This window comes from Schistocerca americana, chromosome X, assembly GCF_021461395.2.
Source record: "Schistocerca americana isolate TAMUIC-IGC-003095 chromosome X, iqSchAmer2.1, whole genome shotgun sequence".
NCBI lineage: Eukaryota > Metazoa > Arthropoda > Insecta > Orthoptera > Acrididae > Schistocerca > Schistocerca americana.
This window is the reverse complement of record NC_060130.1, coordinates 482,078,862-482,095,886: the sequence shown is the minus strand read 5'-3', so window position 1 is coordinate 482,095,886 and position 17,025 is coordinate 482,078,862. Positions and strand designations below refer to the sequence as shown.

At 38.4% G+C, this 17,025-nt stretch overlaps 1 protein-coding gene across 1 annotated transcript in view; it reads right to left on the bottom strand.

The window, feature by feature from the left end:
* Window positions 1-17,025, bottom strand: part of LOC124555630 (calcium-dependent secretion activator-like) — a 1,496,314-nt gene that overhangs the window by 670,549 nt on the left and 808,740 nt on the right. Inside the window, exon 12 of the mRNA XM_047129606.1 lies at window positions 14,422-14,543. Coding sequence (XP_046985562.1) covers window positions 14,422-14,543 — 122 coding nt within the window. The remainder of the gene's footprint in view (window positions 1-14,421; window positions 14,544-17,025) is intronic.

The window sequence follows — 17,025 nt, the reverse complement described above, 5'->3', positions numbered from 1 at the left end:
CTAAGCATATTACATGACTAAATATAATGTGAAGTTCTGACACAAATATTATTAACATGTCTGATAAAGTGATTACAAGTTTAAATAAACTCTGACAATTTCTGCTTCTTAAAAGCACATCTGTTGCAAAACTGAAGCTGAAATGATGTATACTACTTAATTCCTACTAGTAAGTGTGTGCTTACATTTTAAGTCCACCATGGTGTGTGTCAACGACATTATGATCACCTTTTTGTAATTATAAGGAGCAGTGAAATGAAAACTTAACACCCACCACAATGAGTGCATGGAATGGTTTCTTCTAAAGTAAATACTACATGCAATAAGACATTTATCTGTAGCTGTAATGTATCAATATAACACTTTGCCATTTTGCATGGTTAGGGCCTTCTTTCAGTCAGTGGTCATTTATTTAGACTATATTCTCAGTGAAGAGAATATGTAGAGACTAGTCAGAATATTCCTCTGTGTAATCAATTAAGGACCTTCAAATATTTCTAGGAAAAATGAATTACTATGCACAATTAATTTCCCTGGAAGCCTCTGTAGCTCCCTATCCCACCAGCTAAACCATATCCCTGAAAAGGAAGTCCACTTTCAGAGGTCATAAGAGTGTGATATGGCTTTTTGGAAGTTCAAAATCGTTCTCCAATCAGGATTCTGCCTTGTGAATTATCAACACCACTTGCTGTTGTGTGGGTAACAGATACAACGCCACATGGCATCAGGGCTGTTCTCTGTCATAAATCACAGGATGGTAAAGGGTGATCAATTTAAGTCAAATACACAAACTCCAGCTCAAAAATATGATTACTTTTGTCTTTTTTGTAACATTACTACCTATGTATTGGTTTGTTTAAAAGTCAACACAAATTTTCATATATAATACCAAAAAAATTGACACACTCTATATACTTGTGTGCTTATCACAGATGAATCAACATAGTAAGACAGAAATAAAGAAATAAATATAAATGGATTGATAAGGAATGTTTATCCAGCATCTTAGGTGTCCATAAATTTAGAATTTTCTTGTTTTGTAGCAGGTTTCATCTTATTACCAACAATAAATGACTCTTGTCTGCAGTTCTAGGTGTTTCAGTCTGGAACCGCGCGACCCCTACGGTCGCAGGTTCGAATCCTGCTGCGGGCATGGATGTGTGTGATGTCCTTAGGTTAGTTAGGTTTAGGTAGTTCTAAGTTCTAGGGGACTGATGACCTAAGATGTTAAGTCCCATAGTGCTCAGAGCCATTTGAACCTTTTTTTTGACTCTTGCCCCTTTTAGGGCCAAAGGCAAAATTCCCAGAGCATACAGCGTATCATGTTCATCAATGGGCTCTCTGACAAATTTCCAACACTCCTTTCACTAGGACATGCTAGCATGGATGCACTTTCTTGCTGTCCAGCAAGTCTGGATCCTGAGTTTGATCATCAGGATAAAGTTTATTTTCAGTTAGACAGCAAACTGAAACAATCACTCAACTCAATTCCCTACATACACCTGGGATATTGCTACAGTGTCAGCTGTGTCCCACTTCCTCATTGGGTCCTGAAATATGTCTGATTGGGTTTGTCTGCCAAGATCTCAGATGGAGAACCATTTGGCCTTCAATGTTTCTTTTTATCAGTGGTATCGGTATCAGGTTAGGCACGATATGGTACTCTTTATGGAAGATGAGAAGTGATGTCAGGTTGTGGTCCTGCTCTCCCTTCAATGTTGGGTGCTCCAACTCCTGGATCAAATGTACACAAGGAATTGCAGGATGAAGCGACTTCATCTATTGGTCTTTAATAGGTGATGATGTTGCGTGAGTAGTTTGAAAGTGTGACAGTTACCAGGCACATCCATCATGTCAACCCCAGTAGTTGTCTCTATGAACAGAGCTGAGATAGCTGTGGGAACAAGTTTACATCACCTTCATGAGCATTTTCTTCTTATCAATATGGTTAATTACCATGGACTACTTCTCCTGTTTCCTGTATCTAGTCTGCCTCCAGTAGACAACAACAGTGGCCACAGTAGAACTTTGGAGTTTATCTTTGGAATACAGGGTGCATGTCTCACACTGGTGACTGACAACAGTCTGAAATTCAAAGCAAGAAATTTGAAAATGTGTACCAGCAATGGAATTAAGCATCTTACCACAGCCCCTTGCTATCCAGCCTCAAACAACTGGCAGAATTGCTTGTCTGTACTTTCAAAATGCAAATGTTAAAACCCTTACAGTCCACTAAATCAGCTTCAGCTCCTTACAGGTCCAAGTCCATCAATGGTCAAAGCACAGCTCAGCTCCTGAATGAGATTCCTCACAGGACACTTCCAGATAACCAGTTGCCTCACAACACAAACAGATGCAGCTACACAGTTCTGTGTGGGCAAAGTCTGGAGTGGATTAAGTGGTCCACACATCATAACTCTCCCTACTCCTGAGTCACAGGGGATGCTGGTCTGGTCCTGACCATGAGCTTAGGAGCACCCAACATAGATGCAGTTCTACCTTCAATAATCACTGAATTACTGGACTTGTCCATCCCTCTGGGGTGCCTCCACTCCTGGAAGTCTCTGGCATTATTCAAGATGCTCCAGATCCAACAGCACCATTGCAAGTTGGTTTGGACATCTACCAGGAGCCACCTTTCTCTCACCCACTTCCACCTTGTGTGTTCCTTGCACCAGCTGAGCAGGTACCACCCTTATGGCCTGCTTCAAGGGGAGAGGGATTCACTAACACCACTGGACATGCAAATGGGAAATATAGATGTATCAATATGTGGAACATCATCCATGTCTGGCAAGAGTATCTGTGGCGAGTATTAGTTAATGGATAAATGCTTAAGCTTCTGCTGAGAACTCTACTGAGTCCACTACCAATTTTGGCTTTTATATTAGGCCACTTTCAAGTCATTCTGAAGATTAAACACACCTGGCTTGCACTTTGATCATTTATACATTGCTATTTGCTTCTCTATGGCACATTTTTTCAGAACCACTTGAAAATGACACAATTTGAAGGTCAAAACAGCTGGTGGACTCAATAACATTGTCAACAGCAACTGGAGCATTTTTCATTAATTAAACAAACAGCTGCAGAATCTGAACGTGGAGGAAGTAATAATAAATTATAAGAATGTTGCCAATATTGCAGGCTGGTTACATAAACTTCTGTAGCAAGCAAATTTAATGCCATCCAGCAGCAGACTCCTTCAATTACTACAATCTGACATCTCTTGGTGGCTTCCACGACCACCAGGCTAACAGAACTCTGGTTAATAGCAAATTTGTAGTAATAGGACTTATTTCAATATCAGTTACATACTATTTCACATTAATTTCCACCTAAACCTATGGTTTCTATTAAAATTCACCAAGGAAACTTATTGTTTGGTTTTGTGGACTACTAGACTATTTCAATCTGTTGCTGAAAAGTTACTTGTTTCAATAAAAGTTGTTATTGGCCTTAAAGTGAGGGTCAGAATATTGTTCATAAGGGCCATTCACCATATAGAGGAGATGCTGGGTTGCAGATAGGCACAATAAAAAGACTGTCAGAAAATGATCTTTCGGCCAACAAGGCCTTCGTTGGAGATAGAACATACGCACAAATACTCATGCAAATGCAACACACACAAACATGACTGCAGTCTCTGGCTGCTGAGACCACACTGTGAGCTTGTTAGTTGTCATGCCCATGTAGAATACGGCACAATGGTTGCAGCTTAACTTTGGCAACTAACAAGCTGTCTGTCTGAATGAATGGCCACTGACAAACTATGGCCAAGAAACAGCTGAACCACTCCCATTGCTGAACATGCTACACAATGCAGCATTCTTCATTTCAATGTGCTTCACAGCCTGTACCATCTGGATCCTTCCCACCAACACCAAGTTTTCTGAATCGTGCAGGTGGGAACTCTCTCAGTAATCTACCCTACATTCCCATAACCTTCCTGGCCTCAACCTCGTTGGTCTTTGTCTCTACCCTCTAGCCCCTAGCCCCTTCCTGTTCCCATTCCAGCACTACACAGTCCTCTATTCCACAAATACACCCACAGTCTTTTTACCTTTCTCCTCCCCCCCCCCCCCCCTCGTGTTCCATCTAACCACCCAACCCGACTTCACCTAGTTGCCTTATCCTCTCTCCACCTCTTCCCTGTATGGTCTCACAAGTAGCACTTTTCCATCCCCTCCTACTTCCTCGTTATCCTTCCCCCCTCCCTGCCCATACCTTGTCCTTACCCCAACCACCTGGCTGCATCTACCATATTGCACAACTGCTTGCAGTGTGGTCTCAGCAGCCAGAAACTGCAATCATGTGCATGTGAGTTGCATTTGCGTGAGTGTGTGTGTGTGTGTGTGTGTGTGTGTCTGTGTGTGTGTGTGTGTGTGTGTGTGTGTGTGTGTGTGTGTGTGTGTGTGTGTGTGTATATGTTCTATCTCTGATGAAGTCCTTTGTGGCTGAAAGATCATTTTCTAATAGTCTTTTTGTTGTGGCTGTCTGGAGCTCAGCATCTTCTCTGTGTGATCAGAAGCAACAATCCTTTTCATAATATTGTTACATTCCGTTATGGATTTTCCATTGTTGAATTTAGCATCAGTGGTTGGAAACCATCTGAAAAGTTGTAAGGGTGTTAATTGTCAAGAACAAATTCAATATGTTGTGCCATTTCTAACTCAATTAGCATTGAAGTTATAATCAATCAGGCAGATTCAATTGGCCCACCAGACACAATTACTGTAAGCTGTTCTTACAGTGTAGATGAAAGTATGCAAGACTGCTCAGCCTGTGGCTCAGGTTTGATCCTTACTATTGCCCCATGTCTAATATTTGTACCGTTCTCTTGATCAGTTTTAGGAAACAAAAAAAGCCCATGTGGTGAAATTGTTTCTCATGGACTACTTGAATTTGCATGTGCAGTTGCCTGATTGGCTAACTTCAGTGTTAATTAACTTGGAAATGGTGCAACATATCAAATTTTTTCTTAGAAATTATTTCTCAACACATCTATATAAATTGCCATTTTTACTTTTGAGTTCTGTGTTTTCTGAACTTCTGTAGTGTGACACTCACCAATATAAAACTGACAAAACAATAATTTTCTCTATAATTATTCTTACTTTGTTTCAGTCTAGCAAAACAGCATCTGAGACAACATATTTATCATGTATGAATCCCATTAAAAATTGTAACTATGTGAGTCACTGTTAATGAACTGTGTTATGTTTGGTAATCTATTCTCTTCCTTTCAATATGAAAAAACTATTAACTCAATCATATGAGAGCTGAGCATAATGAAGCAATCAGAACATATTTATTAACAAACTGTGAGAGGAATTACAGAATAAACAAATATATTTATATATTATATTTAGCTGTGTTTAGAACCATTAATTAGGATGTTTTGAACTGGATATAAACAAGAGATAAAGATCAAAAATCCCCTCTGCAACTCAACAGTTGATAGGGGTGTGGCTGCACCTATAAGCCAATGTCCTTCACACTAGTGTGTTAGATGGTCCCGGAGATCAATTGATAATACATCCTATTGCTAAATAGGTGCTGTGAGGAGGTCTGAAATAATACTTTATGGAAGCTTTAGGACTGCAATATGTAGGATAGTGTTAGTGTTTTTTTGAGACAGAAAATATTGTATGGCAAGGGAAATCTACTTTTGTCTTTCTCCATGAATCAATATTAATAAAGCTTTGTGCTATTCAATTACAAAAGAATATAAATTTTTAGTAGAAATTTCAATGCAACATATTTGATAGTTTGTGAGATACAAATATTTCCTAAAATATAAAATTTTCAGTAGTTAAAAAAAGTAACAGCTTGCACATTATAATTACTTGGTAAATGTATGTGAAGAATTTGTGAGCAATTAAGAATATCTGAGTGTCTGAATAATGTTGTGAAATAGTGGAGTGTGTCACATACACTGAGTGAAAGGCAAAATATGAAAACCATGAGTAATTATATCATAGAAACAATATCTTTATGCTGGTCCATAAGACTAATAAAGATATCATTATCTAAATGTTATTTTGGAAATAACATTTTGACAAGTAATATAAGTTCCATTTATGAGCTGTGACTGGTCAATGAGAGATTTTTTGTAGGTACAAGAGAAGATGTACAATTCCAGTGAACTGGTTGCGAGCCCAGAACCCTGTCTTGCAAGCAATGAGGAAGAAGGAATGGGAGGACCAGGGTCCATCTGTCATAGGAACACTTGCCAGGATTGTGGTGAAGACCTCAACAGCACCTGCAGCGATGAAGGTGGACTTCAGCACAGCATCAGTGATGGAATAGGCAAACCCGTAGCATCTGTATTCCAGAGAAATTATTACAAAAGGTGTCTGACTCCATGTTAGGGGCAACATAATTTAAATCTAGCAGAAGGTATAAAATGTCTGACCACATGCCTTGGAATCAGGCTGCATGGTCAATCATTGTTGCAGCTCATGGTTCAATGGCATAAGTGAAACTATCAGAAAATGCTAGAGGCAATGCACAATGGTGTCACCTGGCCAGCAAGAGAAGGGGACAAGGAATACCAACTCAAGTATGAGGTTGTCTAAAGAGGTGAGTCCAAAATAAATAATTACATATCGCTTCTTGGAACACTGGGACACTGACAGGCTGCAGTCATTAATTGGAAGAAATACTAACACCTTGCCACGTTGATTAGCTTTCCTTCTAGAGGTGCAATGGAGAGGACAGAAATCCTGAGACATTGGAGAAGCATATCAACTGATCTATCTGGAACAACTAATAGCTTAGCAGTAGTAGTACTAGTAGCTGTGAGTGAAAGAAACTACAGCGAAATGTCAGCTGTAGATCAATACCCCCATCATCTCATATCAGTAGTCATCAACACCCAACTTGTCAATTCTGGCTGTGGTACCAGAAATGTGATAGGAGCATACAATCGTAGAATTTGCCGAAGCAAATGACCTAGCTATCACCAATACATCTTTAAGAAATGCACATCACACCTGATCACTTACACTAGCTGTGGGCACAACACATTGCTCTGCAGGCATTAACTCCCAATTGTCACAGACAATATATTCATACTATCTGAACACCCAACCCCTCAACATAAATTGCTAGTTACTGAAATCTGAATAAAAGGTTACGTAAGAAAATCCAATGTGAAAGATCAAGCCAAAACCAAATGGTGACAGCTAAAAAGTATAAAGTAGCCATCAGTGAGAATATTGTGATCCCTGCTGTTGATTCTGTTCATATTGATCACATTTGGTCACTGTTGAACAACTTTACAGCTAGTATAGTTTCATTGTTTCATCCAGCTACATACTGAATAGATAAACAGATATGATTGTTGACAGATAACAAAAAATTGCATTTAAAAAGCAGATTTCAAACAGGTAAAATCTTATGGAATGAGGAGAATCTTCAGAACCACAAAGCCACCAAGAAAGGCGCAAAATGAGCAGCAGCAGATGCCAAAACAATCACCACCAACATGTATGTACCCAGTTACAAAGAAGGGGACAAAATCATCTACCAATTGGCCTGATCAGAGTATCAAGCAGGTCAGGATATAGGACACTATAATGGCGTAAAAGATAAGGGAAGTTGGCTGCTCCATGTGAGCATGATGGTTCTGGGACATTGGCAAGAGTATTTTAGTAAAATTACCAATACTGAATTCCCTCTCCCATCATTATCAAAGGCTACGTCATGACTGGAACAGTTCCGTGTATTACAACAGATGTCAAAGTTGCCATTCATTATATGAAAAATGGAAAGGTGCCAGAGCCAGATGACCTTCCTAGAAACACATGGAAAATTGAGGTACTTAATAAGGAAGTGAGCAAGTGACTGACAGATTTAATCAGCTCGATCATTCCTTGTGGCCATAAACACATACTGAATGGCCATCTAGTAGGACAGTGCCTATTTTTAAGTGCAAAGGTGACCTTGCTTAATATACCAGCTACCACCCAATCTGGCACCTATTCCATACAATCAAGATATTTGAACATACTCTTGATGGCAGGCTGTGGAATGTGGAATTGTGAAAGGATGGGGCATTATAAATGCAATTTTTTCTGCACATTAGCTAATGCAGAAATTATATGGGAAAGAAGATGTCGCTGCATCTTGCCTTTCTTGACTTTGAGGTGGCATTTGATTGTGTACCACATCAGATGATTTGGTATGCTCTTTGTGATCATCCAGTTCCTAAAACCTTAATCAATGGGTTTAAACACCAGCAGCTATGTGTGATGCTCTGCAGGACTGACTGACAGCTTTCATGTGACAGTTGACGTTCATCAAGGCTCTGTCTTCACTGCTCTTTGTTACCATAATTGATACAATAATCTGCGAATTACAGAAGTGTGTACCACAAACAATACTATACGCTGACAATGTGATGCTTGAAATACATACCAGGGAGGACCTTGAAACTCAAGTCCAAACATGGTGTGATTGTCTGAAAAAATTTGTTCTCTGTCTAAACATCCCCAATATTGTGTACCTCAAATTGATTTCATTGTGGAACTATACAATTAACGCAGTTCCTCTTATCAAGGTGGACACATTTCAAAAGATGGGTTCACTCCTACTGAATGATGGATATGTGAATGAGGATGTGCAAGCAAGAATCAAAGAGACATCTACATCTATATTTATACTCCGCAAGCCACCCAACGGTGTGTGGCGGAGGGCACTTTACGTGCCACTGTCATTACCTCCCTTTCCTGTTCCAGTTGCGTATGGTTCGCGGTAAGAACGACTGTCTGAAAGCCTCCGTGCATGCTCTAATCTCTCTAATTTTACATTTGTGATTTCCTCGGGAGGTATAAGTAGGGGGAAGCAATATATTTGATACCTCATCCAGAAACGCACTCTCTCGAAACCTGGCGAGCAAGCTACACCGCGATGCAGAGCGCCTCTCTTGCAGAGTCTGCCACTTGAGTTTGTTAAACATCTCTGTAACGCTATCATGGTTACCAAATAACCCTGTGATGAAACGCGCCGCTCTTCTTTGGATCTTCTCTATCTCCTCCATCAACCCGATCTGGTATGGATCCCACACTGATGAGCAATACTCAAGTATAGGTCGAACGAGTGTTTTGTAAGCCACCTCCTTTGTTGATGGACTACATTTTCTAAGGACTCTCCCAATGAATCTCAACCTGGTACCCGCCTTACCAACAATTAATTTTATATGATCATTCCACTTCAAATCGTTCCGTTCGCATACTCCCAGATATTTTACAGAAGTAACTGCTACCAGTGTTTGTTCCGCTATCATATAATCATACAATAATGGATCCTTCTTTCTATGTATTCGCAATACATTACATCTGTCTATGTTAAGGGTCAGTTGCCACTCCCTGCACCAAGTGCCTATACGCTGCAGATCTTCCTGCATTTCGCTACAATTTTCTAATGCTGCAACTTCTCTGTATACTACAGCATCATCTGCAAAAAGCAGCATGGGACTTCCAACACTATCTACTAGGCCATTTATATATATTGTGAAAAGCAATGGTCCCATAACACTCCCCTGTGGCACGCTAGAGGTTACTTTAACGTCTGTAGACGTCTCTCCATTGATAACAACATGCTGTGTTCTGTTTGCTAAAAACTCTTCAATCCAGCCACACAGCTGGTTTGATATTCCGTAGGCTCTTACTTTGTTTATCAGGCGACAGTGCAGAACTGTATCGAATGCCTTCCGGAAGTCAAGAAAAATAGCATCTACCTGGGAGCCTGTATCTAATATTTTCTGTGTCTCATGAACAAATAAAGCGAGTTGGGTCTCACATGATCGCTGTTTCCGGAATCCATATTGATTCCTACATAGCAGATTCTGGGTTTCCAAAAACGACATGATACTCGAGTAAAAAACATGTTCTAAAATTCTACAACAGATCGACATCAGAGATATAGGTCTATAGTTTTGCGCATCTGCTCGACGACCCTTCTTGAAGACTGGGGCTACCTGTGCTCTTTTCCAATCATTTGGAACCTTCCGTTCCTCTAGAGACTTGCGGTACACGGCTGTTAGAAGGGGGGCAAGTTCTTTCACACATGCATGTGTTTCAGAGAGATCACTAGTAGTCTTTATGATTATCAGATACCTAATCACCTAAAATCAAAGATATGCTTCACAATGATGAGAAAAGTGGCACTATATAGTACCAAGTCTTGGTCAACACTTAGAAGTGCTGAGCACTCACTGCATATCATGTAAATGTGACTATTGAGATGATCATTAGGCATTTCCCTAATGGACCACTTCAACAATATAACAATCTAAGACTAGCTGGAGTGGCTCCAATCAATGAAAAGATGCAAGAATAGAGAATTAAGTGTATTGGACACATCAGATGTGAACCACCTATTTCAGTCATTGCCTCAGCCTACCAACTCACTGTTGAAGGCCAGAGACAATGTGGCAGACCTAAATTATGGTGGCTTGACACTATAAATGCAGATCTAAGGTCATGATTCCTAAATCCATAGGAATCTTTACACCATAAGAAATGGCATGTGTTGACCAAGAAAGTAGACCCCACTCCAATGTGATGGTGCTAAGGATAAGAAGAAGAAGAAGATGATGATGATGATGATGATGATGATGATGATGATGATGATGACGATGATGGGAATGTGTACAGCTCTCACTCACCATCACTAGAATTAGCCCATCAGAGAACAGCATATTCCTTGCTTTCTGAAGTTAGGAGATGTACCAAATAGGCTACTGTGCCGACCGCTGGTGGCCGAGCGGTTCTAGGCGCTTCAGTCTGGACCCGCGCGACCGCTACGGTCACAGGTTCGAATCCTACCTCGGGCATGGATGTGTGTGATGTCCTTAGGTTTGTTAGGTTTAAGTAGTTCTAAGTTCTAGGTGACTTATGACCTGAGATGTTCCCATAGTGCTCTGAGCCATTATTTTAGTATACTGCTAATCTTCTTTTTTCTGGAATTATCCTGTATCTTCATAGGATCAGCATGTTAATTTTAATTTGGTAGTGTTAGTTTGTACATGGTAGCCAGATAACCTCCCTCTAGCTGCCCCTTCAACCCTGGGATGAAAATTCTGTATCCTGTGTGTCTACATCTAGTGTTACTCCATATGAAAATGTGAAAAGATTTTTGTAAGTGCTTGCAGATCTTGTAACTGAGGCATAATGTAGGTATTAGCCTGATATTCACCTAATTGGATTTGGAAAACTGCCTAAAAACCACATACAGCCTGCCCAGCACAATGGCCCTCATCATTAATCAACCAGGTATTAGGCTGCTGAACCTCCATTAATACTAGAAGCAGAGTGGTAATGTGCACAACTGTCCGAGGGTTTACTATGTTTTCTGGAGTTGGTAGTCATAACAAATCACTAGTGCATAAAATTACATAAGCAGTAATTTTGATGATTTTGGTTAAATTTCACTGAAAAGATAAACACTCACATGTGGACGTGTTTATTATATCTAGCATTTTTGATAAAGTCAAACAGGCTTTTCTTACTTCATGTCATTACTCCACATGGAATATTACACAGAATTTCCTTAGAAACTATTTAACAGACTCTGTGGTATATTTGGCTAGCATAACATATTAAACATCAAATTAAATGTAAACTGTTTGTAAAATGACCACATTATGATTCAATAACAGCATGTCACACATTCAATTAACCTGTATATTGTTATTGTGAATGTAGCATGTGAAATTACAGCCAAACTTTAAAAAGAACTTCTTGAACAGTGCATCAGATTAGGGGCATATGGTATGCAGAATAGTTTTTAGCAGTTTATCTTGACTGGGTAATTTGTGTGTCGTCCTGGATCAGGCAGTGAAATGTGCAGAACTTACTGAGATGAGAGAAACTGGCAGCATTACAGCAACACATAATATTCATGACAGCTTTCAGACCACAATTGATGTGAAGTTCTTTTAAACAGTTCTACGGAGGATGGCACTACCAAAAGGAAGTGTGGACAGTCTGCACCTCTACAGAGTCACACACATGGTTACAGCATCTCATTCTAGGATCACTGGAAATTTTCTTTAAGAACCAACACTGAAATGGAGCTCTGATTGTACATACAAAATTGAGTGGCCCACAGCAAGAGTCTGTCACTAGCAAACTGGTTACATTCCACAATATACCTGTGACTCCTTTAGTTTCACTTCCAATGAATATGTGGCGAAAACTACTCTAAAAACCTAAACTGAAATTTAAGATTAAAGTGCTGTTTCTCTCAGTAATATGTGTTCCATTGTCAATCAGTTTGAAATCACAATATATGGCTATATCATACTGTGAGAGAGACACAATGGCAAATGTTTGCTGGACATGAGTTTGACAAAGCACTGAAAGACCTGAGTCGAAACAAGGCCCCGGGAGTAGACAACATTCCATCAGAACTACTGACGGCCTTGGGAGAGCCAGTCCTGACAAAACTCTACCATCTGGTGAGCAAGATGTATGAGACAGGCGAAATACCCTCAGACTTCAAGAAGAATATAATAATTCCAATCCCAAAGAAAGCAGATGTTGACATATGTGAAAATTACCAAAAAATCAGTTTAATAAGTCACGGATACAAAATACTAACGCAAATTCTTCACACATGAATGGAAAAACTGGTAGAAGCCGACCTCGGGGAAGATTAGTTTGGATTCTGTAGAAATACTGGAACACGTGAGGCAATACTGACCCTATGACTTATCTTAGAAGCTAGATTAAGGAAAGGCAAACCTATGTTTCTAGCATTTGTAGACTTAGAGAAAGCTTTTGACAATGTTGACTGGAATACTCTCTTTCAAATTCTGAAGGTGGCAGGGGTAAAATACAGGGAGCGAAAGGCTATTTACAATTTGTACCGAAACCAGATGGCAGTTATAAGAGTTGAGGGGCATGAAAGGGAAGCAGTGATTGGGAAGGGAGTGAGACAGGGTTGTAGCCTATCCCCGATGTTATTCAATCTGTATATTGAGCAACCAGTGAAGGAAACAAATGAAAAATTCGGAGTAGGTATTAAAATCCATGGAGAAGAAATAAAAACTTTGAGGTTTGCCGATGACATTGTAATTCTGTCAGAGACAGCAAACGACTTGGAAGAGCAGTTGATCGGAATGGACAGTGTCATGAAAGGCGGGTATAAGATGAACATCAACAAAAGCAAAACGAGGATAATGGAATGTAGTCGAATTAAGTCGGGTGACGCTGAGGGAATTAGATTAGGAAATGAGACACTTAAAGTAGTGAAGGAGTTTTGCTATATGCGGAGCAAAATAACTGATGATGGTCAAAGTAGAAAGGATATAAAATGTAGACTGGCAATGGCAAGGAAAGCATTTCTGAAGAAGAAAAATTTGTTAACATCAAGTATCGATTTAAGTGTCAGGAAGTCGTTTCTGAAAGTATTTGTATGGAGTGTAGCCATGTATGGAAGTGAAACATGGACGATAAACAGTTTGGACAAGAAGAGAATAGAAGCTTTCAAAATGTGGTGCTACAGAAGAATGCTGAAGATTAGATAGGTAGATCATATAACTAATGAGGAGGTATTGAATAGGATTGGGGAGAAAAGAAGTTTGTGGCACAACGTGACTAGAAGAAGGGATCAGTTGGTAGGACATGTTCTGAGGCATCAAGGGATCACCAATTTAGTATTGGAGGGCAGCGTGGAGGGTAAAAATTGTAGAGGGAGACCAAGAGATGAATAGACTAAACAGATTCAGAAAGATGTAGGAAGCAGTAGGTACTAGGAGATGAAGAAGCTTGCACAGGATAGAGTAGTATGGAGAGCTGCATCAAACCAGTCTCAGGACTGAAGACCACAACAACAACAATATTCTGTAATCTGAGAGGAGTTCAAGTAAAATATTTTAAACAAATATGGAAAAAGGTTTCATCTGAAAGAAAAATCCTTCATCACTTACAAAGAGAGTGAGTCAGTTGATACATTTTCAGACACTGAAAAGGGAATATGAGCAGTAGAAATCTATAAATGAAGAAATTCATGTGAGCATCTCATGTACCAAATGTAACTAAGTAGGCCTCTTTCAGATTTTTTCATCTAACATTTATGTATGGTTACTTTAGTCTTTGATAGTGTGGTATATCTTCACTTCAGTAATTTTTTCCTTCCTACTTATATGACATTGTATTATTTCTCTCCATTTCACAAAATTGTTTCTATTGACAAATTTCTGCACTGTTCACACTATGTTGAGTATTGATGATTTCTCATCAAAGTGGTACATGCAAGCTGTGTAGCTACAATCTGACAAGAAAAAAAGATTTTCCAGTTAAAACTAATTAGTGCTTTATTTTGAGGACACATTTCATTCTATGCATACACATATATTTTGTTGATTAAATGAGGTACACATATGTGTCATGAATTAATTTTACTTACATAGGTTTTGAGGCTTCTGCTTGGTCAGTCTGAAGTTTCTCTCCTCCCTCAACCTCCATTGTACAGTATACTATGCGGTTAGGTGCTAAGGACTTAAGTCCTTTTACTTCCATCACTACAACCTAAAAGTTCCATAACAAGTAAATTCAATCATTATAGCATATGTAAAGGTGTTCAAATTAAGTAATCATTCAGCTTAGAAGTAAGGGTATAATATTACATTCTTTGAAATTCTTGAGGAACTACCTATATTGAGGAAATATTGATCTTCAAAATATGTGACAAAATATTTTCTTTTGCCCAGAGGACATGGTATAGTTCCAGCAAACCTTTCAAAATTATTAATGTTAAGCTCTTATTTCATTGCATTACTTGTAAATATTTGTCAAGATGCAGCATCCATCTATCTGAATGTTGTATTTATGGGAGGAAAGATAGTGGAAAATATTGTAGCACATAGGAAAAGTGCATTATGAATAAACAGATTCTGTGAAAGACAGAAAGTTTCAGATTTTAGCTCATTGATACTCTATATTATGTGATCTGAAATATCTGGATTGCAGCTTATTGAGATGACTTTGGTGTTATAACAGTATTCATAATGGTGTCACTCGATGATGTCTTCAAAAATTTATGAATGAGTTAGAGCAAGTACATCTATTAAGTGCAGTCAAAAAATATTGCATCTTAACTTCACTTTCTGAAATTGATGAAGTAATAAGTATGAAGGAGTACCCCAAGAAAAACTGGAATTATTTTTTTTTTTAATCTGTATATTTTCAAATTGTCTTCAGAACAATCTTACCCCTTCAAAATACAGTAAGAGTAAACATTTTATGGTCATTTGGTGTTGTTCTGTCAGTGCCAAAATATCTGGAGTTTCTTTTTTAATATTATTTCTAATTGTGTTATTTTATTTCTTATGTATGTATAATCTGGTGGACTATATTTGTATTTGAATGTCCTGGTCTTTGTTTGTAGTTTATCTATAATCAAAGAATTTCTGTCAAACAAAGAGGTAAGACAAACAGAAAATGAAAGGCGTCAGCATGTGGGGATGAGATGGTGCAGCTTATCTGAAAACATTACCATCTGAAATAGTCAACTCATTGATGTAGCAACAGAGGCAATATGCAGTAAAAAACCATTCTGAATACTAGATGTTAATATTAATTGTGGTATAATAGAAGTTTTTGAGTTCAGTACAGACAGTATATGGAGATAACAACCTACCTATAGAAGTGTTATGGTACAGCCTTTTATAACATTAAGGAATTCCAATTTTAGACATAGATGCCTGGAGTAATGTGTGTGGTAAAAGTAAGCAAGATTTGTATGCATATTGCCCTTCAGGCTAGAATCTTAAGAAATTTGATGGAATAAAGTGAAATAATATTTTTTCTAAGTGACAATTTTGTCTGGTCAGTAAGGAGAGTTAAGTTTGCCTTAGCATAAGGATCTGTTACTGTGGAGTGTTTTTCAGAAGAGTCAATTGTGCATTAGACAAGCAGAGCAGATGTTTATTTATTAGGTAATGAAACAATAATGAAATAGCAAAACAATGAATAATGTTAGGGTCCTAATGGTTAGGGAGTCTGTCTCTGCAGCAGGGATATTTTTTTGAAAATGCAATCCTCTAGCTAACTAGGTAAGGAAGGTAAGTAAAATACGGGGGCTGACAGTCAGGATTGAGTAATGGAAAAAGTAACTGTATACAAACAAATGTAGTGTAACTAAATTGAGGATATAGATCTTGAACTAGGCAACATTGGGTACTGTGTATATCGTGCAATTCATGATACTGCAGCTGGAATGAGAGATTGACAGAAAGAATGATATTTTAGTAAGGTACAAGTCATATAATGCTGCATTATCAGATCTATAGCTTATCTGAATACTTCTGTTTGTGTACTGAGGCATTATGAGCTTGAAGTGGTAATTCTGGAATGAAGAACAATAAGTTTGCTGGTTAACTGATAACTATGGTGCTAAATTGATGTGAATATTCTGACAGGTCAACTATCTTGTTAACATTCTGTGATTTTGTGAGGATTTAATTTTCTGGTTGAATGAGAGAAGTGCTCAGAGTTCAGTAGACATGTGGGGCTATGATTTGGTACAACTTCCATCTCCTTAATTTTGATTTCATTAGTAATTAAGTTATGTGATTGTGACTCTATTTTTTTCATAATGTAATGATTAGTAAATGTATGCTACTGCACATCTTGAGTTTTTGGTATTTTGCAAATTGGAAAGAAACAAAAGTGTTTCAAGTTTAAACAGTTTCAGACAGTTATGACAGAGTAATGTTTTGTAGTGTAACGTGCACTTGATTTAAAATTTTTTCTAGTCTTCACCTTTCATACTATAGCCAATTTTAGTGCTAATTATTGTAATGTTATGAGAACTATGCAATATATTTATTTATGATTTAATGGCTATCATTTGCCATTAGTGTTAAACAATGTTTTTCTTGGTCTGAAGAAAAAGTAAGTGTAATAAAGTAGGGTATTTTGTCCGATATTTTCATGAACTGTGGCTTAAGAGGACCACCTCCAAGGGAACTGACAGAAGTGCATTTCCTTACTAACTGCCACTTGGACC